General features: G+C 40.6%; 2 protein-coding genes and 1 long non-coding RNA gene across 3 annotated transcripts in view; 1 reads left to right on the plus strand and 2 right to left on the minus strand.

Annotated features, from left to right (window-relative positions):
- The window catches only part of LOC133051931 (allergen Bos d 2-like), a 65,060-nt gene extending 50,118 nt beyond the window's left edge, over positions 1-14,942 (minus strand). The window contains exon 1 of the mRNA XM_061136616.1: positions 14,862-14,942. Coding sequence (XP_060992599.1) covers positions 14,862-14,942 — 81 coding nt within the window. The remainder of the gene's footprint in view (positions 1-14,861) is intronic.
- LOC133051930 (allergen Bos d 2-like) lies at positions 2,335-7,633 on the minus strand. The gene is made up of 7 exons (XM_061136615.1): positions 7,521-7,633; positions 6,897-7,036; positions 6,638-6,705; positions 5,393-5,500; positions 3,991-4,092; positions 3,786-3,822; positions 2,335-2,548 (listed from the first exon to the last, which is right to left on the minus strand). The coding sequence occupies exons 1-6, from the start codon at positions 7,599-7,601 to the stop codon at positions 3,806-3,808; spliced, it is 516 nt and encodes a 171-aa protein (XP_060992598.1). The 5' UTR covers positions 7,602-7,633; the 3' UTR covers positions 2,335-2,548; positions 3,786-3,805.
- Positions 4,943-25,673, plus strand: part of LOC133051933 (uncharacterized) — a 71,687-nt gene continuing 50,956 nt past the window's right edge. The window contains exon 1 of the long non-coding RNA XR_009691943.1: positions 4,943-5,146. This is a non-coding gene — a long non-coding RNA (uncharacterized LOC133051933). The remainder of the gene's footprint in view (positions 5,147-25,673) is intronic.

Consider the following 25,673-nt stretch of genomic DNA (forward strand, 5'->3'; position numbering starts at 1 on the left):
TTTTTTTGGCATATAGTTGGTGATAGTAGTCTCTTATGATCCTGTGTATCTCTGTGTTGTCTGTTGTGATTTCTCTGTTTTCATACTAATTCTGTTGATTTGATTCTTCTCCCTCTTTTCTTGATGAGTCTGGCCAATGCTTTGTCTATTTTATTTATCTTCTCAAAGAGCCATCTTTTACCTTTGTTGATTTTTACTGTGGTCTCCATACACATTTACTCTTTCAGTAAACTTTTGTCCTGACTCCCTGCAAAATTTAAGAGTTTTTCAATCCACATAGAATAACCTCAATCCGCTTGGCATAGATCCCTTTTCCCCAGGATTTGGTATGTTGTGAGATGGATAACTTTCCTTGAAAATAACTATTAAGATAAAACTTTTTATTGGTTCATATAACTCTCCTGCCCAGTTTCTAATGTTCCCTGAATTATTTAAGATGCAAGGGTTTCACTTAGAATTTTAAAAACTTTATTCATGTTTGTCCTGTGTCTCAGTGCTTATCACCTCGGGGTAGGTTTTTAATTTATTTTTTGTTTTGTTTTGTTTTATTTTGTTTTTTTTTTGCAGACACACACTAGGTCTTTGTTGCTGGCTCAGCTTTCTTCTCCTTGAGGTTTGAAACCTTCTGAGTGTGGTGGCTAATTTGGTGTCGCTTGCCGAGTCTAAAGCACAGGCTCAGGACTTGGGGCCCGTGAGTCTAGTTGCCCCGCAGCACATGGGATCTTCCTGGATCAGGGGTTCAGTGTGTGTCCCCTGCATTGGCAGGTGGATTCTGAAAACCTGTGCCCCTAGAGACGTCTCTCAGTTGAGCTTTCTTTCTTTTTTTGAATTCTAATTTTCATTTTAAAGGCTGGCTTCCCAGGAGTCAGCCCTAAGTGAGCATAGCTTCATTGTTTCTGAGAGTATTATTAGGTATCCTCCACTCTTCCCCCGTAGCATACTGGACATCTTCAAACACCTGCAGGGGGCGGTTCTCAACTTGCAGTGTCCCATCTCTTTGCATTTTTATACAGTTCATGGAGTTATCATGGAAAGACTACTGGAGTGGTTTGCCACTCCTTCCTCCAGTGGATTAAGTTCTGTCAGACTCTCTACTCTATTTGTCTGTCTTCGGTGGCCCTTCAGGAAATGGCTGATAGCTTCATTGTTACCCAAGCCCATTCACCTCACAAGCCAGTGATCCACGAAGTGGGCATAGCTTAGTTTCATCCACTTCTTTTCCATTCTCTTAGAACAGTTCAAGTGATCAGGCTCACATGTCTTGCCCTTAGAGACCTTCGTATGCATGTAACAGACATTCAAAGTGCGTATAGCTTACAGTGAGCCCTGGGTGAGCAGGGCTCTGTTCAGTCTTTCCTGTCACTCCTGTAGCATTTCAGGTGCACACAGCCTTCCACATCCCCAGGAGTCGACCCACGGTCTCCAGAGTGTTCTAGGACGGCCCCATCTTTCCCGTCTCCCTTAGGCACTTTCCTGGTCTCTTGTCTGGTCCAGGGGCTTGGCCGTGGTGGGTACACACAATACTCCTTTTTTTTCCCATCAGTAGGCACCAATGAATGAGTATTATGTTAAAACACCCCTTGTGAGAGACTTTTCTGCAGAACTGCAGATGACCCAACACCTGCATCAGCCGGAAGACCACAGCTTTCTGGGTTGGAACAGGACAGTAGCAGCCCTCGTTGGACACAACAGACCCCATGCATTGTAACCACCATCAGCTCTGTTTGTTGAGTAAGTACTGTTCAGTTTTGTTGTATGTGTCTGCGTGCTCACTTGAGAAATCGTGTCTAACTCTTTGCCACCTCATGGACTGTATAGCCCACTGGGCTTCTCTGTCCTTGACACTCTCTAAGGCAAGATGACTGGAGGGGGTTCAGATTCCTTCTCCAGTGCATCATTTTGATCCAGGGATCGACCAGCGTCTCCTGCATCTCCTGCCTTTGCAGGTTCATGTTTTACCAGTGCACCCCCTGGAAGCCCATGCAAGCCTGCATTCTGAAAAGTCATGACCACCCCCTGCAACCCCCACGGCAGATGAATGCTGCTTCACCACATCCTTGAGTGGATTTCAGCTGCTGCTTCTGACAGCTCAGATTCTATTTGAAGTTTTCTGAGCAACCAATCCCATGTCTCACGTGACATCTGGAGGATCCTTATAAACGCTGTAGAACTACCATCTGTGGTTTATTCTATCTTCTCTTCTTGACGCTTTCAAGATTGAAACCAAGCATCCTTGGCAGGGTTATCTCCTGCTTCAGTGTCACTGGTTTATCTGCATATTTGAGTTTACGTGTTTAGTGCATTTTCAAATATAGCATGTTTGCACACTAGACATCTGTGCATTAATCAGTTTATTGATCAGTTTAGGAATCCAGAAACATGAGCAAGGGCAGAGGAGATTCATAGTTGGAAAGCCATTTGAACAGGCACATGACTTCCTGGGAGAGGAGAAATGAGGATTTCCAGGAAAATGACTTTTATCATCATATATCTGATTGTGGCACATTAGTGCTATGATGCTACAAGTATTCATTCTTCATTCACTTCTCTAAAAGGAAAAAAAAAAGAGTAAAATGTAGTTGAGCTGATTAGGATTAACATGGTATTGTCAGAGAATGAACAGAAAATAGAAACACTCCTGTTGAAAGCAGTGGAGAAGTTTCCCTTCATGACCCATTTTGCAGAAGCCCCACTGTGTGTATGCCCAGAGCAGGTTGCATAGAACTGCCACCCGATGAAACTATTTGTGAGGAGTTGTGGATCAGCTGGTATGTTGAGAGTTGCTGAGTTTGATCTCCACAGCTTGCTGGTGTAGAAGATTACTGTGTAACCTGTTCTTCCTACTTCTCCTATAAATGTTATTTTCTGTCATGATGGTTTTATGGCTTTATGGTCATTCATCCGCATTGGAATTCACCACGGATCAGCGTATTTCACAGCTCAGGGCTTCACACAGTCTCCTCTTTGGTCCTCAAAGCATCTCACTCTGGAGTCTATACTAGTGTGATTGTTTAGATATTTAAATCCTAACACTTACGGAATCCCGAGCAATTACCATGTGGCATGATAAAGAGTTTTGTGTTCCTATTCCTTTTTAAAACTACTTTTTATTGAAATGTAGTGGATGTTCAATGTTGTGTTACTTTCAAGTGTATAGCGACATGATGGTTTATGCATTTTTTTTTTTGTTGTTGTTTATATGCCAATCCTGGCCCACAGTTTTCTGTTTCTGTGGACTTTAGCCTGCCAGACTCCTCTGTCCATGACATGCCAGGCCAGATTCCTGGAGTGGGTTGCCATTTCCCCCTCCCAGGGATCTTTCCGACCCAGGGATCAAGCCCAGTTTTCCTGCATTGGCAGGTGGGTTCGTTACTTTTGAGAGCCCATGAAGCCCTCAGTTAGACATGCACGTATATACAAGCCAGGAGTATGTATCTCTTAATCCAGAACACCTCGTGTATCCCTCTCCCCATGTTTTCTTTAGAGAGCATCAAGAGTTTGTGGACTGTGCACCTGTTTCTATTTTGTAAATAGTTCATATATGCCATATTTTTTTGTTCCTCATGGAAGTGATATCAAACTTGTCTTTCTCTTTCTTAACTTCCCTTAACATGATCATCTCTAGATGTGCCCATGTTACTGCAAATGGCATTATTTCAGTCTTTTACATAGTTGAGTAATATAGTCCCTTGTGTTTATATGCCATGATTAAAGTGGTATGCCCCAGAAAAATGTCTTAACTTAGAAAGAAAATTCAGTGTTCTATATGTGATTATTCTACTCACCCAGAAGAGGCTGTCAGATATTATTGAGGACAGTCGTCTGTGAAAGAGAATGAAAAAGTGGAGAAATAATCATTGACATGCCTCTATTTCAAAGGATTATTTTGTGACAGCCTTTGTAAAAGATTACTATGTGAATAGGAAATTTGAATCGAGTATCCTCATGCTGTGGTTTCCTTTCAGATCCCTGTTGTCCTCTTGGCTTTACCTGTTTCAGTGAGATCTTCTATAGTTTCAGTTGGAATCCCCCTTTCTTTGTTCAGTTCCTCATACTGCTGAATTTCTTCTTGAGTGACACCATCTCCTTTGGCTGGGTTTAATAACAAAGAGGGCAGAAGAGGTGTGTGTTAGAATCCTTGGTAGCTTATAGAGTCTCCCCAGCTCCTATGTGTAATGTCCAGTCAGTCTCATCCACACCATTGCCCTCTTCCATTCCTTAAAGCCTGCTCACCAGAACATTTTCTACAGAGGTGCCTGAGTGTTCACATCCGGTCTTCAGATGTTCAGGGGATAGAGTCCACATAGTTAACATTTTATCGCATTCCAATGCTTACCACTACTGAGTGAACGACAGATTCACCTGTGAGCCTAAGCATCCCCAAGTCAGATGCAAGCTGGAATGGTACATCGGAGAAAGTCATGGTGGGTCCTGAGACTCAGCTGTCCTCCCAAGTCTGACTTCCTGTCCCCATTGCCTGCATCCTAGAATTCCGTCTCTGGGGTTTTCCTGGACCTTAATCTATTCAGATGTGTAGAGACCCTCACTGACACAATCGACATGAGTTTGAGTAAACTCTCAAAGATAGAGGAGGCAGAGGAGCTTTACGTCCTGAAGTCCATGGAGCCACAGTCAGTCAGAAAGGATGTATAACTGAACAACAATGTTGCAATGAACGGGGAATTCATTTTTTGGAGTTTTCATCAAGCACACTGATCTCATTGCACATGTGACTCAGAGGAACACTCAGATTCTGTCATCCTTAGAGACCAGACAGAAGCCCCACCCACCCCCAATGAGGATATAATATCAGAATGGGTAAAGGGTTGTTTTAAATGCACCTTGTGGTTGGCTGGTTGTCAGAAAGATGTACGTGACTGAACATGCTGCTTCTGAAGGATTCTAGATGACCCGGGGATGATGTACAGAGGGTTGGGTTCAGGTTTCAGGGATTTAATTTAATGATTGTGGCAGAAAAGGAAAGCATTTGTATTCAAGAGGAATCAGTCATGGCCAGGACCTACGAGTGTATGAACTCAAAGTTCCATCCTTGGTTCACTTTGGTGTCCAAACCCGGCAACTCCAATATGTGATATTTATCAAGAGACCCACAGAGCATCCTGCAATATGTCATTGGAACTCCTGGGTAAGTGCATCTGATTTTTTAAAAGTCATCCGATAGAATCTCCAGTGGATGTATTTCTTCAGTTTTCTAGTAGACAATGTTTCCGCAGCCCTGGAGAGTGGCACATGTAGTCTGAATTCTCCCATATGATCTCAAGGCTACTCTAGTGTGCTTAATAAAATATAAGTTGACCATGTACTTCTCCTTAAATGAGATAACGATAATATGAACACGTTCATTTGCTCAGAATAAGCTTCAGTAACGTACCGAGAAGTTGAGTCACTTTTGTAGTCTTCACACCATCAAAGTTTTCAGCGTAGATTGCTAATGCGCTGTCTGATATGGGAAGCAGTTCGAAAAAATTTGCACCCATATCTGTGACCGGAAAAAAGAAATTCAAATCTCAATGCAATTTCTCCTCATTTTACATGTCACGTTCTTCACAAGCTATCATCAGTCTTCATTCCGATGGTGGTCTCTATTTCCCTGGCATTTCTAGTGGTCTGTGGTTAGAACCTGTTGAAACAGCTGGTGAACTTGGAAAGCTTTCTACACAGAGCCCTGATCTTAAGACAGAAAAGACTTCCAGTCTGCTAGCCTGAACAGTCTGTGAGGGACAGCAACGTTGGTGATTGCAACTAGAGTAGGTGTTGGACCTCAATCATCTCATATGAGCTCACAAGAGCTAACTGTCAAAGTTTCAGGAGTTGTTAGACCAAATTGATAAGTACAGTCATGATTACAAAGATATTCTTTAAATTTGAGGAAATCGTGCGAAAGTAAGGCTTAATAGATAAACCAAGGTTACCTTCTGGAACAGAGGTCATCAGAGAGGTAAAAATGAAGGTGTTGTCAGATGTTAGAGATATATACTCTGAAATGTTTCCTAATTACGTCTTGTGTCCAATGGCCACAGATGAAATATAAAAACATGCCTCTGACCAAGATTAGAATGTTCTATTTTATAATTTTCCTTTGAAATCAAATAGGTGCTTTTCATTTTCATATGACAGTATTGGTATTTGAGATTTCTTTTTAAGTTTGAAACTATAGAGATTGAGGTCTGAGCCAGTGTCCCTTTTGATTTCAAATTAGGTACAACTTAGTGTGAAAATTTTGCTGTCATTTTAACTGTTATCCAACTTATCTGTGAGATTTAAATGAATCAGGGTCTACTTCTTCAACATGGCAGAAAATAACTTTTCATATTTAAAGGATTTTTTTAGTTAAAGAAAATTTGATATTGAGAGTTAAATAAGGGACTTCTCAGGTGGCTCGGCAATAAAGAATCTGTTGGCATTGCTGGAGATGCAGAAGAGTTGGGCTCAATCCCTGGGTCAGGAAGATCACCTGGAGTAGGAAATGACAACCCTTTCTAGTTGTCTTGCCTGCAGCATCCCATGGACATAGGAGCCTGTTGGGCTAGAGTCCATGGGGTCGCAAGAGTCAGACATAGGTGAACATCTAACATGCTTTGGAAGACGCATACAGCAGCAGCGCTTACATACTCACATCCTACGTGATAAACATCCCCTTTTTTCTGTGCAACTACATTGATTAATGTGCATTCCCCTTGAAACCTGAAAAACAAACAGACAAGATGTCCCTTTGTCATTATCTGTACCCGAGCTTGAGGGCACCCTTCCATTGATAGAGTTCACACACCCAGTGTCACAGCTTTGACTCACACCGTTCCCTGCACTTTGGAGACCGGACCCCATGTCAGAAGTCAGAAGTCTCATTTTTTTCAGTTTAAGCAGATTGTGCTTACTTGGCATAAAATTTAATGGATAGTGAGGAACAGCCGTCACTACATTCAAACTGACGGACGTAGGCCCTCAGGAGGCCTCCTTCCTCAGTCTTCTCCTTGTTATCTGCAGCCGTGAGAATGCTGCGCCAGTCTCCTGTAATCTAAGAAGGAAGGTCTCCGTAAACATCACTCAGTCTTTTCACTGGATTCTCGCCAATACCCAACTCAATCATTGCCTCTTCATTTACCTCAGAAGAGAAGAAAATTCAATCTTATTAGACAAAGTAGGATTCTACCTCCTGCCTTGCAGAATAACATGACGTGAAACAATCATTCATATTCGAGCAGAACGCATAGAGTTTGGGTTTCTTAAAATAGCTAAAAGAGGAACATTAAACACCATGGTAGTTCATTCGTCCTTAAGTATATGGTAATAGCTTTTTTCTTTTTTTTTCACATAGAGAAAAATATATTATAAAAAAATGCAAAGAGCAGAAATACAGAGGGTTGTATTATGCTGATGCAAATCGGTGGAGCATGGCATATCTATACAATCTGGTCATACATATAAACAAGAGTATCTCTCTCTCTCACACACACACTCACAGACCAAGACCTTCCCTCAGATCAGCTGGATTTGGGTACCTGTGAGGGTTCTAGTTCGGCTGGAGCTTCCTGGGCAGCACAGACCAGACCCAGGAGGAGAGTCAGGAACACAGTCTTCATCTTGTGACTCTGGTGGTTCTTCTACAGAAGCTGAATGTGTCCCAGGTGTTGGAGAGGTTGTGAATTTGTCCCTCTTCTTATAGGATGGGTCTCTTGGCAGAATACATAATGATCAAACAGTGGTAAATCACAAGATCTTGGTTACATAGATGTTATCTTCTGATATCCTGGTTGACTGGTGAGGTTTTTTGTTTTTTGTTTTTTTTCTAATCTGTGGTTTTTACAGACAAATTCATTTTAAGGGAAGTTTAGTTAGATCTGGACAGTTGCCTTCAGATTAAATGGGAAATTAGAGAACATACGAGGTATTTCAAAGACACTGATACTTTTATTCTTTTATTTCTTCAGATTCCAAAATGGGACAAATAGTCCAAGACTCATAGCCCAAACCCTCATGTTATTTATTTAGCATTTGAAGGTCATTTTAAGTTTATGTCCTAAAACCAAAGACAGTATAAACTGATTTAAAAGATCAATATGTGGCTTCTTTACCAGGAATTGATTGTCAAGACATCCCTCAGAGGAGTCTACATTTTTTGTTTTGAAATTGAGATATAGTTGATGCACCAAATTATATAAGTTAGAGGTGTACCATATAGTGATTCATAATTTTTATATATTCCACTTATAGCTATAAAATATAGGCTTTATTCCCTATGCTGTACCATATATCTTTATACACTGTTTATTTTATACACAGGAGTTTGTACCTCTTATTGCCCTCCTCTTACCTTACCCCTGGGCCCCTTACCACACTTCTAGCCACTAGCTAAATATCTGGATAGAGGCCTGGTTACGTTCCCACTGAAGGCTCCTTCTGGGTGTATATTCTAATCAGTAACCGCCTAATCTTTGGTCACAGAGTATCCACCTGTGTTTTACTGCCAGAGTCTTTCTTACTTTCGGTCGTACATATAGCTATGTGAGTCTCTCTGTGTTAGTTGTAAAACATGGAGTAATGAATGGGATGAAGTTTTTGTGTGTGTTTTTTTTTTTTGGCATATGGATTTCTAATTTATCCAGCAACTGAACAGTTCAGTTCAGCTCCGTTCAGTCGCTCAGTCTTGTCCAACTCTTTGTGACCCCTTGGACTGCAGCACGCCAGGCCTCCCTGTCCATCACCAACTCCCGGAGTTTACTCAAACTCATGTCCACTGCTTTGGTGTTGCCATCCAACCATCTCATCCTCTGTTGTCCCCTCCCCCTCCTGCCTTCAGTCTTTATCAGCATCAGGGTCTTTTCAAATGAGTCAGTTCTTCCCATCAGTTGGCCAAAATTTTGGAGTTTCAGCTTCAGCATCAGTCTTTCCAATTACTATTCAGGACTAATCTCCTTTAGGATGGACTGCTGGGATCTCCTTGCAGTCCAAGGGACTCTCACGCGTCTTCTCCAACAAAACAATTCAAAAGCATCCATTCTTTAGCATTCAGCTTTCTTTATAGTCCAACTCTTACATCCATTCATGACTACTGGAAAAACCCTAGCCTTGACTAGATGGAACTTGTTGGCAAAGTAATGTCTCTGCTTCTTAATTAGCTGTCTAGGTTGGTCATAGCTTTTATTCCAAGGAGCAAGCATGTTTTAATTTCATCGCTGAGTCATCATCTGCAGTGATTTTGGACCCCTCCAAAAATAAAGTCTCTCACTGTTTCCATTGTTTCCCCATCTATTTCCCATGAAGTGAAGGGACCAGATGCCATGATGTTAGTTTTCTGAATGTTAAGTTTTAAGTCAACTTTTTCACTCTCCTCTTTCACTTTCATCAAGACCCTCTTCAGTTCTTCTTTGCTTTCTGCCTTAAGGGTGGTGTCATCTGCATATCTGAGGTTATTGATATTTCTCTTGGCAATCTTGATTCCAGCTTGTGCTTCCTCCAGCCCAGTGTTTCTCATGATGTACTCTGCATATAAGTTAAATAAGCAGGGTGACAATATACAGCCCTGACATACTCCTTTGACAATTTGGAGCTAGTTTGTTTTTCCATGTCCAGTTCTAACTGTTTCTTCCTGACCTGCATACAGATTTCTCAAGATGCAGGTCGGGTGGTCTGGTATTCCCATATCTTGAAGAATTTTCCACAGTGTGTTGTGATACACACAGTTAAAGCCTTTGGCATAGTCAGTAAAGCAGAAGTAGGTGTTTTTCTGGAACTCTCTTGCTTTTTTGATGATCCAACAGATATTGGCAATTTGATCATTGGTTCCTCTCCCATTTTTAAATCCAGCTTCAACAAATGGAAGTTCACAGTTCACATACTCTTGAAGCCTGGCTTGGAGAATTTTGAGCATTACTTTGCTAGTGTGTGAGATGAATGCAATTGTATAGTAGTTTGAACTTTCTTTGGCATTGCCTTTCTTTGGGATTAGAATGAAAACTGACATTCTCCAGTCCTGTGCCCACTGCCAAGTTTTCCAAATTTGCTGGCATATTGAGTGCATCACTTTCACAGCATCATCTTTTGGGATTTGAAATAGCTTAACTGGCATACCATCACCTTCACTAGCTTTGTTTATAATGATGGTTCCTTGGGCTGACTTGAGTTTGCATTCCAGAAAGTCTGTCTCTAGGTGAGTGATCACACCATCATGATTATCTGGGTCATGAACTTTTTTTTTGTATAGTTCTTTTGTGTATTCTTGCCACCTCTTCTTAATATCTTCTGCTTCTTTTAGGTCCGTACCATTTCTGTCCTTTATTGTGTCTATCTTTGCATGAAATGTTCCCTTGTTATCTCTAATTCTCTTTAAGAGATCTCTAGTCTTTCCCATTCTATTGTCTTCTTCTATTTCTTTGGCTTGATCACTGAGGAAGGCTTTCTTATCTCTTCTTGCTAGTCTTTGTATATTTGCATTCAAATGAATATATCTTTCCTTTTCTCCTTTGCCTAATCAAACTGATCACATGGACCATAGCCTTGTCTAACTCAATGAAACTACAAGCCATGCCCTGTAGGGCTACCCAGGATGGTCGGGCATGGTGGAGAGGTCTGACAGTGTGTGGTCCACTGGAGAAGGGAATGGCAGACCCCTTCAGTATTCTTGCCTTGAGAAGCCCTTGAACAGTATGAAAAGGCAAAACTATATGACAATGAAAGATGAACTCCCCATGTTGGTGGGTGCCCAATATGCTACTGGAGAAGAGTGGAGATATAACTCCAGAAAGAATGAAGAGATGGAGCCAAAGCAAAAACAATGCCCAGTTGTGGATATGACTGGTGTTGGAAGTAAAGTCCAATGCTGTAAAGGACAATATTGCATAGGAACCTGGAATGTTAGGTCCATGAATCAAGGCAGATTGGAAGTGGTCAGACAGGAGATGGCAAGAGTGAATATCGACATTAAGAATTAGTGAACTAAAATGGACTGGAATTGGTAATTCAACTCAGATGACCATTATATCTATTACCATGGGCAAGAATCACTTAGAAGAAATGGAGTAGCTCTCATAGCCAACAAAAGAGTCTGAAATGCAGTACTTGGATGCAATCTCAAAGATGACAGAATGATCTCTGTTCATTTGTAAGGCAAACTATTCAATGTCACAGTCATCCAGGTCGATGCCCCGACCAGTCTATGAAGAAGCTGAATTTGAACATTTCTATGAAGACCTACAAGAGCTAACACCCTAAAGAGATGTCTTTTTCACCATAGGGGACTGGAATGCAAAATTAGGAAGTCAAGAAATACCTGGAGTAACAGGCCTATTTGGCCTTGGAGATCAAAATCAAGCAGGGCAAAGGCTAACAGAGTTTTGACAAGAGAAGACAATAGTCAGAGCAAACACCCTCTTCCAACAACACAACAGAAGACTCAATTTTGGTTGATTCCAAAATCAGATTGATTATATTCTTTGCAGCCAAAGATGGAGAAGCTCTGTAAAATCAGCAAAAACAAGACTGGGAGCTCACTGTGGCTTAGATCATAAACTCCTTATTGCAAAATTCAGACTTAAATGGAAGAAGTAGGAAAAAACCACTAGACCATCCAGGTATGACCTAAAACAAGTTCCTTACGTTTATACAGTGGAAGTGAGACTCAGAATTCCTCCCAAGTCTAACTCTTCCTGTCCACATGGTCTGTATCATAGAATTCTGTCTCAGGGGTTTTCCTTGACCTTAATCAATTAAGATGGGTAGATAGTAGCATCACCAACACAATGTACATGAGTTTGAGCAATCTCTGGGAGATAGTGGAGGGTAGAGGAACCTTGTGTGCTGGGAGTCCATGGAGCCATAGTAGTCAGACACAGCTTAGCAACTGAAAGCAATGCTGAAATGAATGGGGGGGCGGGAATGATTTGGAGTTTCCCCCAAGCACACTAATCTCATCGCACATTGCTTCTCAGAGAATAACCCAGGCTCTGTCACCCTCAGAGACCAGACACAAGCCCCTCGCACCCCAAATGTGCACACAGTATCATAAGGGCTAGAAAGCCATGTTGTGGAACCTTGTGGTTGAACAGGTGGCAGAGTGAGTGACATGCTTGACCACAGAGCATTTGAAGGATTCTATGCGATCCAGTGGTTATTTGCGGAGCTTTGGGTTCAGGTGTCAGGTATTATTTTAGCAATTGTGACCAAAAAAATTAAGCATTTACATTCAAAATGAATGCAGTCATGGCCGGGACCTCTGAGTCTCTGAACCCGAAGTTTAAACCTTGGTTCAATTTGGTGTCCATACCCAGCAACTCCAATATGTGATATTTGGAAGAAACCCATGAAACATCCTGGAATATTTCATTCCACCCCCTGGGTAAATGTATCTAATTTTTTAAAAAGTCATCTGATAGAATCCCCAGTGGATGCATTTCTTCAGTTTTCTAGTAGACAACCTTTCTGCATTCTTGGCTCATGTCACATGATGTCTGAATTCTTCCATGTAAACTCATGTCTTCTGTACTCTAACTAACAAAATATAAGATGTCCTTAGTATAAAAATATTGATAATATGAACATAGTTAATTTGCATAGAATAAGCTATAATAATGCACCAAGAAGTTGAGTCACTTTTATAGTCTTCACTCCATCAAAGGTTTCACTGTACTGATAACATATTGTCTGATACACGAATCAGTTTGAAAATTTGAACCCATATCTGTGACAGGAAAAAATAAATTCAGATCTCGATGAGATTGACTTCTTTTCAGTTAGACATGTCTTATTCTTCACCTGCTATCACCAGTCTTCGCTCTGATGGTGATCTCTATCTCCCTGGCATTTCTAGTGGCGTGTTGTTAAGACCAATTAAAACAGCTAGTGAACTAGGAAAGCTTTCTCCACACACCCCTCTTCTTAAGACAGTAAAGACTTCCAGTCTCCTAGACGGAACAACCTGTGAAGGATAGCGAGGTTGCTTATTGCAACTGTACTAGATGTTGCACATCAGCTGTCTCATACCAGCTAACAAGAGCTTCAGGAATTTTTTGACAGAATTCACAAGTACCATCGTGAATTTAAGGAGATCATGTGAAAATAAAATTAATAGATAAACCAAGGTTACCTTCTGGTATAGTGGTAATCAGAGAGATATAAGTGAAGCTATTGCCAAATGTTGGAGATATATATCCTGAAATGTTTCCTAATTAGGTTCTGTGTCTGCATGTCCACAGATGAAATTAAAAAACACACCTGGGACCAAGATTAGAATGTTCCACTGTACATTTTTTCCCATGAAAATCAGTTATGTAGGCTTTTCATTGCTTAATGCTACAGTATTGGTATTTGGCATTTATTTCTAGTATTGTAAACTGTAGAGATCAAGGTCTGTGCCAGTGCCCCTCTTCTTTCAAAATATGTAAAACTTTGTGTGAAATTTTTGCTGTTGTTTTAACTATTCTCATACTTATCTGTGAGATTTAAATGAATCAGATTCTACTTCTTCAACAAGCTAAAGAAGAACTTTTCATATTTAAAGGATTTCATTAGTTAAAGAAAATTTGATCTTTTATTTATTTATTTATTTTTTCATTTAATTTTATTAGTTGGAGGCTAATTACTTCACAGCATTGCAGTGGGTTTTGTCATACATTGACATGAATCAGCCATGGAGTTACATGTATTCCCCATCCCGATCCCCTCTCCCACCTCCCTCTCCACCTGATTCCTTATTTGATCTTGATGGTTAAAATAAAGGGTTTCTCAGGTGGCTCAGTGATAAAGAATCTGCCTACCATTGCTGGAGATGCAGGAGGTGTGAGTTCAATCCCTGGGTTGGTAAGATCCCCTGGAGTAAGAAATGACAGCCCACTCTGATATTCTTGCCTGCAGAATCCCATGGACAGAGGAGCCTGGCGGGCTAGAGTCCTTGGGTTTGCCGAGTCAGACATAGCTGAGCAACTAACATGCTTGAGAAGACACACACATTGGCAGAGCTCACGTACCCTCATCCTACGTGATAAACGTCCCCTTCTTTCTTTGCAGGTGCGTTGGGTAACATGCATGTCTCATAGAGCTGACAAACAAACAGACGTTTCTTGGTCACCATCTATTTCTTGGTCACCATCTGTTCCGCGGCGCTTGAGGGCACCCTTCCATCGATAGAGTTTACACACTCAACTTCACAACCACGACTCACACCGGTCACTACACATTGGCGACGGGACCCCGTGTCAGAAGTCAGCAGTCTCATTGTGTTCAGTTTAGGGAGATTGTGTTTGCTTGACATAAAATATAATGGAGAGCTCTTTGCAGCTGTCAGTACATATGCCCTCAGGGGGCCTCCTTCCTCAATCTTCTTGTTATCCTGGGTCATGGAAATGGTGTGTCAGTCTCCTGTAATCTAAGAAGTCTAAGTCTCCATAAACATCACTCAGTCTTTTCACTGGCTTCTCACCAATACCCAACACAATCTTTGCCTCTACATTTACCTCAGGAGAGAAGTAAATTCAATCTTATTAAGCCAAGTAGGATTCTACCCCCTGCCTTGCAGAAGAATATGAAATGAAATAATCACTCATATTTGAGCAGAAAGCATAGAATTTGAGTTTCTTCAATTAGCAAAAGCAGCAACATTAAAAACCATGACAGCTCTTAGCTCCCTGAATGATAGCATAGTAACTGGTTATTTTTGCATACAGATGAATAAAATGAAAAATAAAAATGCAGAGAGCAGAAATACAGAGGGTTGTATTATGCTCATGTAGATAGGTGGACTGTGGCATATCTATACAGTCTGCGCATACAAATAAACAAGGCTATCTTTCTGTCACACATACACCCACACAGAACCAAGACCTTCTCCCAGATCCAATGAATTTGGGTACCTCTGAGGGGTCTAGCTCAGCTGGAGCTTCCTGGGCAGCACAAATCAGACCAAGGAGAAGAGTCAGGAAGACAACCTTCATCTTATGAGTCTTGCGGTCCTTCTTCTAGAGAAGCTCAGGGTGTGCCAGTTGTTGGAGAGTTTGTGAATTGGTCCCACTTCTTAAAAGATGGGTCTCTTGGTGGAAAACATAATGATCAAACAGTGGTTAATCCCAAGACTTTGATTATGTAGACATCATCTCCTTAAACCCTGGTTGGCAGCTGAGCATTTTTTTTTTTTTTTGCAATCTTTGGTTTTTAAAAAGATATTAATTTTAAGGGACGCTTAGGTAGATCTGGACATTTGCCTTCAGAGTAAATGAGAACTCATAGGATGTATGAGGTGTTTCAAAGACACTGATATTTTTTTTTTCTTTTATATCCTCAGATTCCAAAATGGGGCAAACAGTCCAAGGCTCATAGCCCCAACTCTTGTGTTATTTGTTTAGCATTGCATAGGTCAGTTTAAGTTTATGTTCTACAACTGAAGATGGTACTGCCCAGTTTATGAAGATTAACATGTGGGTTCTTTACCAGGAATTGGTTGTCAGGGCATCCCTAAGATGAGGAGGGGTCTGTATTTTCTTTGTTTTGCAGTTGAAGTATGGTTGATGTAAAATATTATAGAAGTTAGTGATGTACCGTATAGTGATTTCCAATTTTTGTATACTCCATTTATAGGTATAAAATATAGGCTTTGTTCCCTATGTTGTACCATATATCTTTGTATCCTGTTTATTTTATACATGGTAGTTTGTACCTCTCACTCCCCACCTCTTACCTTACCCCTACCCCGCTTCCCACACTACTCATCTCTAGTTTGTTTTCTGTATCTGTGGATTTACTGCTTTTTTGTTATATTCACTCATGTATTTTATTTTTTAGATTTCAGTGTGATATCATACAGTATTTGTCTTTCTTCGACTTTTTTCACTAGGCCGAGTGCCATCAAAGGTCATCCATGTTGCTGCAAGTGGCAAAATTTCAACTTTTTTATGGTTGCATAGTATTACGTGTGTGTGTGTGTATGTATGTGTGTATACACTATGACTTCTTTATGTTTAGATTGTTATATTTTAACTTAACCAAGTACTTTCAACAGGAGAAAATTCTTATCTCCTAGCCTACTCAAGTATTCCTCCCAAGTTCATCTCTATAATTTCATCTTGCCTTGTGGATATAACCTAGTCTCACTTCAGTGGGTAAGGTTTCTGCCTTACATGTAGCTCCTGATACTAAGATCCGTGTTCTTTCAACCTTTCTCCTGAACTTTTCCATGCATTAGGGGACCTAGATTAGAGAAAACACGGGCAACCTCTCTCTAAATAATACTCAGTTTCCTCTCAGGATGATACCAGCCCTATTAATTAAAAAAAAAAAAGTAAATGGATGGATAGTGACTAGAGATATAAAAATACAGATGTTGAACTGAACCTCTGTAACTGAACTGAACTCTAGAGCTGAAGTAAAAGAGGAGCTTTTAAAAGTATTATCTGAGATGCAACAAAAGTTCATATATTTTAGGGGTACAGTTAATAAACTTTGGATGAATAGAGCTGTGACATCTTTTCCTTAATCAGCATGGTGAGCATATCTGTCAAGTTCAAAACTATCCTTGGGCTCTTTGGTCATCCTTCCTTCCTCCCCTTTTAACCTCGTCCCACCCAGTCCTGGGAACGCACTCTTCAGTTTTCTAACACCAACATAAGTTATTTGGTGTTCTTTAGAGTTTTCCAAGAAATCGAATCTCTGTGTGTGTGTGTGTGTGTCTCTGGCTTCTTTCACTTAGCATATTTATTTTAATAGTCATCTGTATTTTTTGTAGACTCTGTTCCTGTTTAGTCCTGTATAGTGTTATCTTGCTTGGGCAAAGGGATATGTGTGTGCTTAGCCACTAAGCCTGTCTAACTCTTTTGCGCCCCCATGGACTTTAGCCCGCCAAGCTCCTCTGCTGAGAGGATTTCCCAGGAAGGAGTACTGGAGTGCCTTGACATTTCCTCCTCCAGGGGGACTCTCCCAACCCAGGGATGGAACCCACACCTCCAGCCTTTGCATCTGTGTCCTTTACCTCTGAGCCACCAGGGAAAGTGTGGATTTACTCCATTTTTACCCATTCAGATGTTGATGGATACACAGTCATAGACAAGCCTTTGTAATGAACTCAGCCATCTCTTCTCCTAGGTAGACATTTAGGGGTAGAACTACTGGATCTCACTGCCTTAGGATTTTAGAGTCCTGCCAACAGTGAATGGAACTACCTTTGCTCCAGGTTTTTGCCAACAACTGGTGTGACCAGTTGTTTTCCTATTATTGTTTTCATATTTCAGATATTATAGTAAGTGCATAATGGCATCCAGTTACAGTTGTAACTTCCATTTCTTGAAGAAATAAAGACATGGGACATCTTACAATGTCTCTACTTCCCATTTGCCCTTTTTTCTGGTTAAGTGTCTCTGCAAGTCATTTGGTCATTACCCAGTAGGTTGTGTGTTTCCTTATTTTAAAGGCTGGAGATTGTTAGTGTATTCTGGATACAAGTCCTTTTTTCAGATAGAGGATGTGCAAATATTTTCCCCTGGCCCAGGCTTCTCTTATCCTTCCTTAAGGGTATCCGTGAAATTTTTAAACATTTCTGTGTTGATCAAGATCAGGTTACTAACGTATTGTTCCCAGTGAGTGAATCTGTTTTGGTGTATTTTCTAATCACTGACCTCTTAGTTTTAGGTCACAGAGCTTCCACCCATGTTTTACCTCTAGAGTACTTCTTCTTTTTTTTTTTTTTTTTATTAGTTGGAGGCTAATTACTTCACAACATTTCAGTGGGTTTTGTCATATATTGATATGAATCAGCCATAGAGTTACACGTATTCCCCATCCCGATCCCCCCTCCCACCTCCCTCTCCACCCGATTCCTCTGGGTCTTCCCAGTGCACCAGGCCCGAGCACTTGTCTCATGCATCCCACCTGGGCTGGTGATCTGTTTCACCATAGATAGCATACATGCTGTTCTTTTGAAATATCCCACCCTCACATTCTCCCACAGAGTTCAAAAGTCTGTTCTGTATTTCTGTGTCTCTTTTTCTGTTTTGCATATAGGGTTATCATTACCATCTTTCTAAATTCCATATATATGTGTTAGTATGCTGTAATGTTCTGTATCTTTCTGGCTTACTTCACTCTGTACAAGGGGCTCCAGCTTCATCCATCTCATTAGGACTGGTTGAAATGAATTCTTTTTAACGGCTGAGTAATATTCCATGGTGTATATGTACCACAGCTTCCTTATCCATTCATCTGCTGATGGGCATCTAGGTTGCTTCCATGTCCTGGCTATAACAGACAGTGCTGCGATGAACATTGGGGTGCACGTGTCTCTTTCAGATCTGGTTTCCTCAGTGTGTATGCCCAGAAGTGGGACTGCTGGGTCATATAGCAGTTCTATTTCCAGTTTTTTAAGAAATATCCACACTGTTTTCCATAGTGGCTGTACTAGTTTGCATTCCCACCAACAGTGTAAGAGGGTTCCCTTTTCTCCACACCCTCTCCAGCATTTATTGCTTGTAGACTTTTGGATAGCAGCCATCCTGACTGGCGTGTAATGGTACCTCATTGTGGTTTTGATTTGCATTTCTCTGATAATGAGTGATGTTGCGCATCTTTTCATGTGTTTGTTATCCATCTGTATGTCTTCTTTGGAGAAATGTCTGTTTAGTTCTGTGGTCCATTTTTTGATTGGGTCATTTATTTTTCTGGAATTGAGCTGCAGGAGTTGCTTGTATATTTTTGAGATTAATCCTTTGTCTGTTGCTTCATTTGCTGTTATTTTCTCCCAATCTGAGGGCTGTCTTTTCACCTTACTTATAGTTTCCTTTGTAGTGCAAAAGCTTTTAAGTTTCATTAGGTCCCATTTGTTTATTTTTGCTTTTATTTCCAATATTCTGGGGGGTGGGTCATAGAGGATCCTGCTGTGATTCATGTCGGAGAGTGTTTTGCCTATGTTCTCCTCTAGGAGTTTTATAGTTTCTGGTCTTACATTTAGATCTTTAATCCATTTTGAGTTTATTTTTGTGTATGGTGTTAGAAAGTGTTCTAGTTTCATTCTTTTACAAGTGGTTGACCAGTTTTCCCAGCACCACTTGTTAAAGAGGTTGTCTTTTTTCCATTGTATATCCTTGCCTCCTTTGTCAAAGATAAGGTGTCCATAGGTTCGTGGACTTATCTCTGGGCTTTCTATTCTGTTCCATTGATCTATATTTCTGTCTTTGTGCCAGTACCATACTGTCTTGATGACTGTGGCTTTGTAGTAGAGTCTGAAGTCAGGCAGGTTGATTCCTCCAGTTCCATTCTTCTTTCTCAAGATTACTTTGGCTATTCGAGGTTTTTTGTATTTCCATACAAATTGTGAAATTCTTTGGTCTAGTTCTGTGAAAAATACCGTTGGTAGCTTGATAGGGATTGCATTGAATCTATAGATTGCTTTGGGTAGAATAGCCATTTTGACAATATTGATTCTTCCAATCCATGAACACGGTATGTTTCTCCATCTGTTTGTGTCCTCTTTGATTTCTTTCATCAGTGTTTTATAGGTTTCTATGTATAGGTCTTTTGTTTCTTTAGGTAGATATACTCCTAAGTATTTTATTCTTTTTGTTGCAATGGTGAATGCTATTGTTTCCTTAATTTCTCTTTCTGTTTTTTCATTGTTAGTATATAGGAATGTAAGGGATTTCTGTGTGTTAATTTTATATCCTGCAACTTTACTATATTCATTGATTAGCTCTAGTAATTTTCTGGTAGAGTCTTTAGGGTTTTCTATGTAGAGGATCATGTCATCTGCAAACAGTGAGAGTTTCACTTCTTCTTTTCCTATCTGGATTCCTTTTACTTCTTTTTCTGCTCTGATTGCTGTGGCCAAAACTTCCAAAACTATGTTGAATAGTAGTGGTGAGAGTGGGCACCCTTGTCTTGTTCCTGATTTCAGGGGAAATGCTTTCTATTTTTCACCATTGAGGGTGATGCTTGCTGTGGGTTTGTCATATATAGCTTTTATTATGTTGAGGTATGTTCCTTCTATTCCTGCTTTTTGGAGAGTTTTAATCATAAATGAGTGTTGAATTTTGTCAATGGCTTTCTGTGCATCTATTGAGATAATCATATGGTTTTTATCTTTCAATTTGTTAATGTGGTGTATTACATTGATTGATTTGCGGATATTAAAGAATCCTTGCATTCCTGGGATAAAGCCCACTTGGACATGGTGTATGATTTTTTTTAATATGTTGTTGGATTCTGTTTGCTAGAATTTTGTTAAGGATTTTTGAATATATGTTCATCAGTGATATTGGCCTGTAGTTTTCTTTTTTTGTGGCATCTTTGTCTGGTTTTGGAATTAGGGTGGTGGTGGCCTCATAGAATGAGTTTGGAAGCTTACCTTCATCTGTAATTTTCTGGAAGAGTTTGAGTAAGATAGGTGTTAACTCTTCTCTAAATTTTTGGTAGAATTCAGCTGTGAAGCCATCTGGTCCTGGGCTTTTGTTTGCTGGAAGATTTCTGATTACAGTTTCGATTTCCTTGCTTGTGATGGGTCTGTTTAGATCTTCTATTTCTTCCTGGTTCAGTTTTGGAAAGTTATACTTTTCTAAGAATTTGTCCATTTCATCTAAGTTGTCCATTTTATTGGCATAGAGCTGCTGGTAGTAGTCTCTTATGATCCTTTGTATTTCAGTGTTGTCTGTTGTGATCTCTCCACTTTCATTTCTAATTTTGTTAATTTGGTTCTTCTCTCTTTGTTTCTTAATGAGTCTTGCTAATTGTTTGTCAATTTTGTTTATTTTTTCAAAAAACCAGCTTTTAGCTTTGTTGATTTTTGCTATAGTCTCTTTAGTTTCTTTTGCATTTATTTCTGCCCTGATTTTTAAGATTTCTTTCCTTCTGCTAACCCTGGGGTTCTTCATTTCTTCCTTCTCTAATTGCTTTAGGTGTACAGTTAGGTTATTTATTTGGTTTTTTTCTTGTTTCTTGATGTAATCCTGTAATGGTATGAACCTTCCCCTTAGCACTGCTTTTACAGTGTCCCATAGGTTTTGGGTTGTTGTGTTTTCATTTTCATTCGTTTCTATACATATTTTGATTTCTTTTTTGATTTCTTCTATGATTTGTTGGTTATTCAGAAGCGTGTTATTTAGCCTCCATATGTTTGAATTTTTAACATTTTTTTTCCTATAATTGAGATCTAATGTTACTGCACTGTGGTCAGAAAAGATGTCTGGAATGATTTTAATTTTTTTGAATTTTCCAAGACTAGATTTATGGCCCAGGATGTGATCTATTCTGGAGAACGTTCCGTGTGCACTTGAGAAAAAGATGAAGTTGATTGTTTGGGGTGAAATGTCCTATAGATATCAATTAGGTCTAGCTGGTCCATTGTGTCATTTAAGGTTTGTGTTTCCTTGTTAATTTTCTGTTTAGTTGATCTATCCATAGTTGTGAGTGTGGTATTAAAGTCTCCCACTATTATTGTGTTACTATTAATTTCCTCTTTCATACTCGTTAGTGTTTGCCGCACATATTGCGGTGCTCCTATGTTGGGTGCATATATATTTATAATTGTTATATCTTCTTATTGGATTGATCCTTTGATCATTATATAGTGTCCTTCTTTGTCTCTTTTCACATCCTTTATTTGAAAGTCTATTTTATCTGATATGAGTATTGTGACTCCTGCTTTCTTTTGGTCTCCGTTTGCATGAAATATTTTTTTCCAGCCCTTCACTTTTAGTCTGTATGTGTCTCTTGTTTTGAGGTGGGTCTCTTGTTGACAGCATATATAGGGGTCTTGTTTTTGTATCCATTCAGCCAATCTTTGTCTTTTGGTTGGGGCATTCAACCTGTTTACATTTAGGTGATTATTGATAGGTGTGGTCCTGTTGCCATTTACTTTGTTGTTTTGGGTTCACATTTATACAACCTTTCTGCATTTCCTGTCTAGAGAAGACCCTTTAGCATTTGTTGAAGAGCTGGTTTGGTGGTGCTGAATTCTCTCAGCTTTTGCTTATCTGTAAAGCTTTTGAATTCTCCTTCCTATCTGAATGAGATCCTTGCTGGATAAAGTAATCTAGGTTGTAGGTTATTCTCTTTCATTACTTTCAGAATGTCCTGCCATTCCCTTCTGGCCTGGAGGGTTTCTATTGATAGATCAGCTGTTATCCTTATGGGAATCCCTTTGTGTGTTATTTGTTGTTTCTCCCTTGCTGCTTTTAATATTTGTTCTTTGTGTTTGATCTTTGTTAATTTGATTAATATGTGTCTTGAGGTGTTTTGCCTTGGGTTTATCCTGTTTGGGACTCTCTGGGCTTCTTGGACTTGGGTGGCTATTTCCTTCCCCATTTTAGGGAAGTTTTCAGCTATTATCTCCTCGAGTATTTTCTCATGGCCTTTGTTTTTGTCTTCTTCTTCTGGAACTCCTATGATTCGAATGTTGGGGCGTTTCACATTGTCCTAGAGGTCCCTGAGGTTGTCCTCATTTCTTTTGATCCTGTTTCCCTTTTTCCTCTCTGCTTCATTTATTTCCACCATTTTATCTTCTACCTCACTTATCCTATCTTGTGCCTCTGTTATTCTACTCTTGGTTCCCTCCAAAGTGTTTTTGATCTCATTCATTGCATTGTTCATTTTTAATTGACTCTTTTTTATTTTTTCTAGGTCTTTATTAAACATTTCTTGCATCTTTTCAATCTTTGTTTCCAGGCTATTTATCTGTAACTCCATTTTGTTTTCAAGATTTTGGATCATTTTTATTATCATTATTCTAAATTCTTTTTCAGGTAGATTCCCTATCTCCTCCTCTTTTGTTTGACTTGGTGGGCATTTTTCATGTTCCTTTACCTGTTGGGTATTTCTTTGCCTTTTCATCTTGTTTAGATTGCTGTGTCCAGAGTGGGCTTTCTGTATTCTGGAGGTCTGTGGTTCCTTTTTATTGTGGAGGATTTACCCAGTGGGTGGGATTAGACGATTGGCTTGCCAAGGTTTCCTGGTTGGGGAAGCTTGCATCAGTGTTCTGGTGCGTGGAACTTGATTTCTTCTCTTTGGAGAGGAATGGAGTGCCAAGTAATGGGTTTTGAGATGGGTCTATGTGTTAGGTGTGACCTTGGGCAGCCTGTATATTGATGTTCAGGGCTATGTTCCTGCGTTGCTGGAGAATTTGCGTGGTATGTCTTGCTCTAAAACTTATTGGCTCTTGGGTGGCGGTTGTTTTCAGTGTAGGTATGGAGGCTTTTGGACGGTCAGTTATTACTTAAAGTTTCATGTAGTCAGGAGTTTTCTGGTGTTCTCAGGTTTTGGGCTTAAGTCTCCTGCCTCTGGATTTCAGTTTTATTCTTCCTGTAGTCTCAGGACTTCTCCAACTATACAGCACTGATAAGAAAACTTCTAGGTTAATGGCGAAAAGATTCTCCCCCGTTAGGGACACCCAGAGAGGTTCACAGAGTTACATGAAGAAGAGGAGAGGGAGGAGGGAGATAGAGATGAGCAGGAGGATAAAAAGGGGGAGTCAAGAGGAGAGAGACAGATCTACGCAGTTGTTTGTTTCCAGAGTGTTCTCCGTAGCCCAGTCACCTACAAAGATTCACAGAATTGGATTGGGAAGAGAAGGGGAAAGGAAGAAATAGAGGTGTTCTGAGGTAGAAAACAGAGAGTCAAGATTGGGAGAGAATAATCTTCGGTTTAAAAATAGGGGTTCTCTTCTGTTTTTTTTTGTAAGGTTATAGTGTATTGAAAATGAAAATTAAGGAGTAGTAGAGGAGTACTAGAGGACTTTAAAAGAAATAAGAGAAAAAGAAAAATAGAAAATAGAAGAGAAAAAGGAAAGAAAAAAAAGGAAGAAAACAGAAAAAAAAAAAGAAAAGAAAATTTTTTTTTCCCTAATTAAAAAAATCGTAAAATCTATGGAAATAAAAGTTAAGCAGTAAGGGGGGAGTAATAGGGGATTTTAAAGGAAAACAAAAGAGAAAAAATAAAGAAGAAAAAATAAAAAAAGAAGAAAAAAAAAGGGAAAAAAATAAAATTATATCTAGGAGTTTCTCTGGAGCTTTTGCGGTCAGTGTGGGTTCGGCTCAGTTTCAGATAGCTCCTCGTTCCAGCTTACGCTTCTCGATATCTACAGGCTCCTCCGGTGTAGACAATGTTTCCTAGAGGGATTTTAATCTGTTGCACCAGTCCCTTCTGAAGCGGTTCCCTTTGTTTATTTGGCTTCTGTTTGCCGGTCTCTTCAGAGCCTCATTTCCGCCCTGACACAGGCGGGCGGAGGTGGACTCTTATTCAGGTAGCTAGTTCCGTCGCTCCGCGGGGAGGGGTTGTCGCTGTGGTGACGGGCTTGCGCCGCGGGGAAAGGCTGGCGCTGCCGGGAGGGGCTGACGCTGCCCTCTCCGTCTGCGCCGCTCAGGCTTCCGGCTGTTCTATATGGAGCGCGCCCCGCGCTGCGCGAGGTTCCAGCCCTCGGGTGTTCCACAAAAGCGCGGAAGGAAAAGCTGCGCCTGCTCTCTGTGCCTTCCCCGTCAGAGCGGTCCAGGCAGCCAGGGGCTTGGTGGGCGCACTCTCCCCAGGTGTGGCGCGCCCCCTCCCTTCCGCGGACCCAGTCTCAGTTTCCGCTGGCGCCAGTCGGGTGCGCGCGCCTTCTGCCCTCCGCGTCCCCAGCCCCAGTCCCCGCCCGCGCCGGTCGGGTGCCTGCGCCCTGTGTCTCGCCGCGACCTTCCCCTCCCCCCTGCCTCCTGCCTCCGGCGGGGCTGGGCCGGTCCGCAGCCTGCGAGCTCCTCTCTGGACCCTCTCGGTCTCTTTGTTCTGCGAACGGCCGGCAGTGTGTTCGGGCCGGTTAATTTACTCTCTCTCTTTTGGTCTCCCACAGTTCAAGTTGGCAACTCACAGAAGCTCCCTCCGATTGTCCTCAGGGCACTCAGCCCCAGACCCTACCCCAAGCAATGCCGCCTAAGATTCCCTTCCCGGGACGGATCTCCGTCCTTAGCTCTTTTGTCTCACTTTTTATCTTTTATATTTTGTCCTACCTCCTTTCGAAGACAATGGGCTGCTTTTCTGGGCGCCTGATGACCTCAACTAGCGATCAGAAGTTGTTTTGTGAAGTTTGCTCTGCGTTCAGTTATTCTTTTGATGAATTTGTAGGAGAGAAAGTGGTCTCCCCGTCCTGCTCCTCCGCCATCTTGGCTCCTCCCTAGAGTACTTCTTGGTCTAGGTCTTACATATAGGTCTATAAATCTCTCTGTGTTAGTTGTAACACATGGAGTGATGAATGAAGTTCTTTTTTTTTTTTTTCCTGGCAAATGGATATCCAATTTCTACAACTTTGCTCCACACATTTATTATTTTCCTCTGAATTTCCCTTGTACTTATGCAAAATTTCCCTTACACTTATGTACTTTATGCAAAATCCATCTGTGTGTATATTTCTGTCTCTCTTTCGTGGCACAGGTTTCATTTTGTTTTGGTTTGTTGGCCCCCATTCTTTATTTGTGTTTGAGACAGAATTAAACTAGACAATTAAAAAATGAGGGTCATATGACTAGCCTTCAACAAGTTCCTGTCATAAGCATTAAGTGTTCATAGTTCACAAACTCGTGAATTTAAGATTGGTCATCCATTTATAGATCATTACAGTATTATGTTTTTCTACTGATTTTCCCAGGGAGCTATCTAAACAGCAAGGCATTATGTTTGCTACATTTTGAATCTAAAACAAATAATCATTGAGTAAATGCTTGAGACTT

The sequence above is a fragment of the Dama dama genome, chromosome X, assembly GCF_033118175.1.
Source record: "Dama dama isolate Ldn47 chromosome X, ASM3311817v1, whole genome shotgun sequence".
Taxonomy (NCBI): Eukaryota; Metazoa; Chordata; class Mammalia; order Artiodactyla; family Cervidae; genus Dama; species Dama dama.

What these genes read in the sequence shown, in the direction of transcription:
- LOC133051930 (XM_061136615.1), bottom strand. Translation starts at nt 7,601, where the DNA reads ATGAAGACTGTGTTCCTGACTCTCCTCCTGGGTCTGGTCTGTGCTGCC. An exon ending in GGATGTTTATCACGTAGGAT is followed by an intron (nt 5,501 to 6,637) that starts GTGAGTATGTAA and finishes TTCCGGTCACAG; the next exon opens with ATATGGGTGCAAATTTTTTC. An exon ending in AAAAGTGACTCAACTTCTCG is followed by an intron (nt 4,093 to 5,392) that starts GTACGTTACTGA and finishes TATTAAACCCAG; the next exon opens with CCAAAGGAGATGGTGTCACT.